The sequence below is a fragment of the Oncorhynchus keta genome, chromosome 2 (genome assembly GCF_023373465.1).
Source record: "Oncorhynchus keta strain PuntledgeMale-10-30-2019 chromosome 2, Oket_V2, whole genome shotgun sequence".
Taxonomy (NCBI): Eukaryota; Metazoa; Chordata; class Actinopteri; order Salmoniformes; family Salmonidae; genus Oncorhynchus; species Oncorhynchus keta.
Genome location: NC_068422.1, coordinates 66,949,466 through 66,956,426, shown reverse-complemented (window position 1 = coordinate 66,956,426; position 6,961 = coordinate 66,949,466). Strand labels below are relative to the sequence as shown.

Genomic DNA, 6,961 nt, shown 5'->3' with positions numbered 1-6,961 from the left:
GTGGAATAACACTCAAGCTACAGACAATTCGATTCGATACCATTATTTCACATTAGGAACATAAGGACTTTCACAAGAAGGAGGTCAAGCCAAGCAACACCTGTTTTCATTGCATATAGGACACATCTGAGATGACTCCATAATAAACTATATATGAATATACTCTTATCTCATTCCTCATACCTATGTACAGCTGGGCCCAGGCAGAGAACGACATATGAATCAGAGTAGTAATCTATCCCTGTCCGCCCTCACGGAACAGGAAACATTAATACTGCATTTCATCTCACCTGCTAGGTGGCTCTATGGAACTAGTGACCACAGGTGACAGCCACTGTGATGTTGAATGAACTGCTGGAGCCACCTGCCTCTGCCCTTGGCTTGTGATGGTCTGTGTTTATCTGGTCTCCATGTTGATTGACAGGAATGGGATAGCAAACAAAGCAATGCAATCAAACAGCGAAAGCGGACGTGGGGGACTTGTCCGCCTGCAGCGGGATCAAATAAGAGACATGAACTGCACTAGAGCAGAGCAGCATTGCAATATTGATGCTTTACTGGGGAAACAGTGGACAAAGAGAATTTAAAAATTGATTTGACCTTTATTTAACTAGGCAAGTCAGTTAAGAACAAATTCTTATTTTCAATTATGGCCTAGGAACAGTGGGTTATAACGACCTTGTTCAGGGGCAGAATGACAGATTTGTACCTTGTCAGCTCAGGGATTCAATCTAGCAACCTTTCGGTTACTGGTCCAAAGCTCTAACCACTAGGCTACCTGCCACCCGTATGACACTCTGTCCTCTGTATGTATGCTGTGTTAGGTTGGAAGTTGGAACCACAGGTTTATATCATGTTTATATTCATAGCCTCAGTCGCCTGACTTGACTGATGAGGCAGACTTTGTACAGAGAATATGGACAGCTGGAGAATATAGACTGTCCATACGCTGCCTTTATGACTGATGTTTAGAGTGGGGTGCTAGCTATGCAGATGTCATGGGTTCAAGTCCCACTGGGACCACAAACACATACTACACATGTAAGTACTCATTGCACAGTAAGTTACTTTGGATAAAAGCATCTGCTAAGCAGCTTACATTACTGTATTACATAATTAAAGCTGGTTACAGATCCCGTGGCCTCTGGGTAGGCTTAGCAGTTGTAGATATTGGTGGCCAGTGCCTTACTTGACCCAGTACTCATTTCTTGTTTGTATGAATGCAGTCAGACCAGTGGAGGGTGGAGTGAGATTTGCAGGCTGCAGTGTTTACCTGTTTCTCAAAGAGCTCAGTTTGCTAAATGAGAGTATGTTGTTGTTGCATGACTTGAAACTGAAATGCCAGCGACAATACCCAAGGTACTGTAGGTAGGAAGACAGTCTGATATTCAGCGTGTGTGTGTGTGTGTGTGTGTGTGTGTGTGTGTGTGTGTGTGTGTGTGTGTGTGTGTGCCTGCAGGAGATATAAAGCCTATCAACATAAAGCAGGCTCTGTACTGTAATCTCCCTCTCCCTCTGACTTCTCCAACCACTTACCTTCACATCTGTGTGAACACTGGGGCTTCATAGAGGAGCTTAAGAACAAAAGCATAAACATAAATTAAAACATCTCAATGCAAACCCATTCATAACTAATTTCAAGTGTTACAGGGAACCAATGACTAATTCAAAAGTACAGCGGTAGAAGTTATAGGGCAATCAAAAACATGTTTTTTAAGATTTATAGGGGGTCTCTGAAAATATCTCTGAACTACTCAAATATACTCTATGAAACTGTGAATCATATTAATGATCTAATTTTCATAAACTAGCCCACTATATTATGATGGGTCGGGGCCCAGAGGTCAGGGGCAACGGGAATTTGTCCTACATGCCGTTCAGTCATCTGGTCCTGTGTGTAAAGCTAGAAGGCTGCGTTTAGACAGGCAGCCCAATTCTGATATTTTTTCACTAATTTGCCAATTTTGACCAATCAGATCAGCTCTGAAAAATATCTGATGTCAAAAGACGCTTGTCTACGCGCAGTTGAAGTAGCCTAGCCCCTAGATAATTGTTTTTTTAAATTATGGATTTATGCTGCATTCGGAAAGAAGTAGGAGTTGGGAATTTACCAGTTGTGACGGCGTAAATGATTCGCGTGTTTTGAACTCATTGAGAAACGTCAATTGGCTAATGGCCAACCAGCTGCATAAACCAGAAAACTGAAAGTACAGCTATCATGCTTGTAAATAAATTAGTGTTAACATATATTTTTTAATAGATTGCCTTTTATAAATAATGTTTTGTTTTTGCATTTAACTGCCAAAAATGATATAATCGCGGTAATTTCCTTAATAGGTTATGTCAGAGGTGAGCATATGGGAGAAGTGGGCGCTCATGCCACGTTCATGTGCTAGTCCGAACTAGAAAAACTATATTTCTGACTTGCACGTCACGTGTATAACTACAACCAGTAAGCAAGTAAAACATTCGGACTGGTACTTAAACGCGGCATGAGGATTATATAGAAGTTTCCAACGAGTAATTACCATTTGGAGGGCCGTTCTATTGGATCTTTCCCAGTCGTATGTGGTTACACGAACGCAGCATGAGTCTAATTTCTAATCAATGTCATTGAACACAGCTGTTGCTGTGAACGCACTCCATGGCAGCTGTAAATGTCATTGAATCTCAGTGAAGTTGAACCCCAGCGCTCTCTGTTCTTTTGCGGGTTATTGTTCCTTGTGGCTTCTAGAATAACGCATGTAAGCTACTGTCAATGATTTATGGATACATATATTTGGCTGCAGCAGTAGGCTACTGCCAGTGCAAAGTTTGCTACTAGTGTTTGCTGCCTGCTGTCATAGACTAGACGTACCATAGTAAACGTAAATCTGGGACGCTATTATATGTTACATTTTGTTATGGCTCCATAAGACAAGCTTACTTTAAGGCAAAATTGTAAGGAGGTTTGTGGGAATGTTTAGCAACCCAAAGGTTGTGTGTTCAATTCTCATCAGACAACTTTAACATTTTAGTTAATTAGCAACTTTGAACTGCTATTTAGATACTTTGCAACTACTTGGCATGTTAACTAACCCTAAACCTAACTCATAACCTAGCTAGCATTAGTGTTAGCCACTTAGCTAATGTTAAGCCCTACAAATTGGAATTTGTGACATGTCACACATGTTGCAAATGCATAACATTGTACTAAATGGATTGAGACAGATTTACTATATATCGTTATGTCTACCCCTGAGTACAGGTCAGTGATAAATTAGCCTATGGGTTTCCATCAACTTTGTTGATTGGCTGGTACAGTGTATTATGTTCTGAAGAAGGATAAATATTCTATAGATCTTTTATAGGTGGCCCTAACCTGAAAAGCAAGGCCAGAAGAGACCATTATTACTGCAAAACCTGTTGTCTCAATGCCTTACAACTTGAGGTCCAAATTGCCTGTGAAAGAGACCAATCCTACCAATCAGGAGACATGTGCAGTTCCAAATGTAAAGGTATGACTAATGCTTTGATAGTTCACTAATAGCCTAACCATATGTCATTGGTTTTACTGGGGTACAATAATGTTGTAATTTGTCATGTGGCTGTCTCATCTTGAGGTAATCAACCATTCTTATTTGGCTACTGTGAAGGCACACTCTGGGATATTTCTATCCCTTGTGTATGGCCTTAGATTCTCAAGAGCTAGGATATTTCCTTCTGTTCAGTAGACATTTCACTGCATTTATGCCCATTGGTTAATTGAAGAATATTATGAATGCCTCGTCTTCCATGTATTAACCCAAATTATACATTGCTATTTTAGTATTTGTAAATATACTTAACATGTGATAGGCTACTGTTGGACAAACTCATAATTGTGCTTTTAAATGTTGAATTGAAGGTCCAGACCAAGTCAGAGGAGAATGTTTCCTTACCAGGAAAACCTACCACCTCATATGGCCTGAGGTCCAGGGTGCCTTTGGGAAATGTAGCAAGCAAACTGAACAACAACGCCAAAGGGATTAAAACAAATGTACATTTTTATTTTTTCAATTAATACATTTTAATTACGGTGTGGTTCAGTTTTTGGTACAACGTTTGAATAATTATCTGCGTTTTATTTTCCTAAGAAACAGACGTCTGTTCCCGTCAAACCAGCTCAATGTAAGCAGAGCGCCACTGAAAGAGTCCATGTTATTTCAAAGGAGAACACTGGGGCTGGCAACTGTGATCTGTTCAGACAGGTGAGATTGTAAGGAGAGAAGTTGAAGCCGGGCTTGGCTGTAGTTAGATATACATCACTACTCTAAGGTAAATGTCTCATGTTAATCCAATATGCTAAAATCTGAGTTGTCATCTCGTCATGGATGTTGTGCACTCGTTGTCTGTAGTTACGCTTCACAGAGAATTCCATCCACTTCTCTATATCATGTTGTTCTTTAGGCCAAGCCCATTGCAGCTGCCCCTGAGCAGCCTCCGAGCCAAGAGGCCACTCGGGACGAGGGGCTCAATGTGCCACGGGCCTTCTCACATGCCCTGCTCAACATCCCAGATGTGGACTCCGCAGACGCAGGCGACTCCTTGCTGTGCAGTGACTATGTGAAGGACATTTACGCTCATCTAAGGAACCTGGAGGTTTTGGGACTAATTTCAACTATCTCTCGTTTGTTCTGAGCCTAATTCAATTTCATGTGATTTTATTTGGGTTGTCAGAGGCAACACCGGTTTCCCTTTTTCACTGCATGAACCATTATTAGTCAAGATCCTGTGTCTCGCCACAGACCCCTCTCTTACTGTGTGACAGGTTGCCATGGCTATAAAACCATGTCATCTGGAGGGTTGTGATGTGACTGGGAGCATGCGGAGTATTCTAGTTGACTGGCTGGTACAGGTCCAGAAGCAGTTCAGACTGCACCAGGAGACCCTCTACATGACTGTTGGGATCATCGACCGCTTTCTCCAGGTATGGCTTGTTTTTCCTCTGATGGTTGGATACATTTGACTTTGTTTATTTTTTTTTATCCATCGTTTTCTCTTTTGCTCAGGACTATCCAGTGCCAAAGAAGTCTCTGCAACTGGTTGGGGTCACTGCGATGCTCATCGCTTCTAAGTACGAGGAAATCGCTCCTCCCATGGTGAGGGACTTTGCCCATATAACAGACTTCACCTACTCCTGTGCTGAGATACGCTTGATGGAAGTTACCATTCTGAAAGCCTTGAACTATGAACTGGGACGACCACCACCGGTTCACTTTCTAAGGAGAGCTTCCAAGGTTGGGAAGGTGAGTTTTTGAATTTGAAAATCTAATACACATTGTTTAGCTCTCCTGATGCAAACTCACCCAATTTGCTTCATGCTGTGCTGACAACCTTTTTGTTTATTCCTTAATTGTACTTGCTGACCAGCTATTTAAGTGACCGTTGGTTCAGAGCCACATGGCAACATGATATTGCATGCCAGTACATTTATCTTCTAGCTTCAGCCTGTTGGTTACGGGCTGGCTAAATACCTGCTGGAGCTGACCCTTCTGGACTATGCCTCAGTTCACCATCCACCATCCCTGACCGCTGCAGCAGCTCTTGCTTTATCATCCAGGATCCTTCATGATTCTGCTGGTTATGAATGGGTCAGTTATGAGCAATGAATACTTTGACTTATGGGAAGTGTATGAAACTAGACACTTCTAACCCATAATCCATTAGATTTCTTTGGCTTAGGATTCCTGATAAATCTACAGTTATGAAGTGATGTGTGTCAACTTCAACACTGTTCTGTTGTCACTGAATTGATACTTAACGTTTGCTCCATAGACCCCAGCCCTACAGCACTACACAGGCTACACAGAGGTCTCTCTGCTACCTGTGATGCAATGCATTGCCAAGATGCTGGAGCGCTTGAGTGATGGCAGCATGAAGCAGTTGGTGAGCCCAGCCTTTAGATGACTTCTAGCCCAGTGATGTACTGTAGGGCCACAGGCAATGTTTAACTGAAACTTCTTTTTTTTCTCCAGTCAATCAAGCAGAAGTATGACAATGTCAAGCTACTCAGGGTCAGCTGTCTCCCAGAGCTGACATCTACCAGGGCTTACGCCTACATTAACAAACTGTCCAACTCTCACTGTTGACACGACTGATTTACCCCATGTTTTTACCACTTTATAAACCATTTTTAAATAAATCTTTAGTTTTCAATGGCTTGTCTTGATTTTAAAAAGCAAGATTAATGTATGTGATATGTTGTCATGGTAAGCACCCCATTGGCATCCACAGCAGACTCTTGCATGGGGGGGGGGTGGGGGGTTCACTAAAAACAAGTGACCAACAACGACGAGACGGCCTACAGGGAGGAGGTGAGGGCCCTCAGAGTGTGGTGTCAGGAAAATAACCTCACACTCAACGTCAACAAAACTAAGGAGATGATTGTGGACTCACACTCAACGTCAACAAAACTAAGGAGATGATTGTGGACTACCTGCAGGAAACAGCAGAGGTTCACCCCGAACACCTGAAAAACCTTCTATCTCACCATCAGATGGAACAGTAGTGGAGAGGGTAAATATCACTAGCCACTTTAAACAATGCTACCTTATATAATGTTCCTTCATCTCATATGCATACGTCTATACACTCAGACAAACTGAATTGCCACTTTGTTTACATACCCATCTCATATGTATATACTGTACTCGACACCATCTACTGTATCTTGCCTATGCTGCTCTGTACCATCACTCATTCATATATCCTTATGTACATATTCTTTATCCCCTTACACTGTGTATAAGACAGTTTTGGAATTGTTAGTTAGATTACTTGTTGGTTATTACTGCATTGTCGGAACTAGAAGCACAAGCATTTCGCTACACTCGCATTAACATCTGCTAACCATGTGTATGTGACAAATAACATTTGATTTGATTTTGAAACTGATGGGATAAAAGGAATTACTCCACCAGCCTTCAGTGTATGGCAAGAT

General features: G+C 41.8%; 1 protein-coding gene across 3 annotated transcripts; it reads left to right on the top strand.

Moving 5' to 3' along the window:
• Positions 1-2,469: 2,469 nt before the first annotated feature.
• Positions 2,470-6,177, top strand: LOC118371683 (G2/mitotic-specific cyclin-B1-like). 3 transcript variants are annotated; one of them, XM_035757239.2, is made up of 10 exons: positions 2,470-2,744; positions 3,351-3,497; positions 3,887-4,018; positions 4,122-4,229; positions 4,429-4,620; positions 4,790-4,948; positions 5,031-5,267; positions 5,463-5,612; positions 5,797-5,907; positions 5,997-6,177. In XM_035757239.2, the coding sequence occupies exons 2-10, from the start codon at positions 3,414-3,416 to the stop codon at positions 6,108-6,110; spliced, it is 1,287 nt and encodes a 428-aa protein (XP_035613132.1). In that variant the 5' UTR covers positions 2,470-2,744; positions 3,351-3,413; the 3' UTR covers positions 6,111-6,177. The 3 variants fall into 3 exon arrangements, with proteins under 3 accessions (XP_035613132.1, XP_035613129.1, XP_035613130.1); XM_035757236.2 differs by having other exon boundaries at positions 2,471-2,744; positions 4,116-4,229; XM_035757237.2 differs by lacking the exon at positions 2,470-2,744 and adding an exon at positions 2,796-2,940 and having other exon boundaries at positions 4,116-4,229.
• Positions 6,178-6,961: the final 784 nt, after the last annotated feature.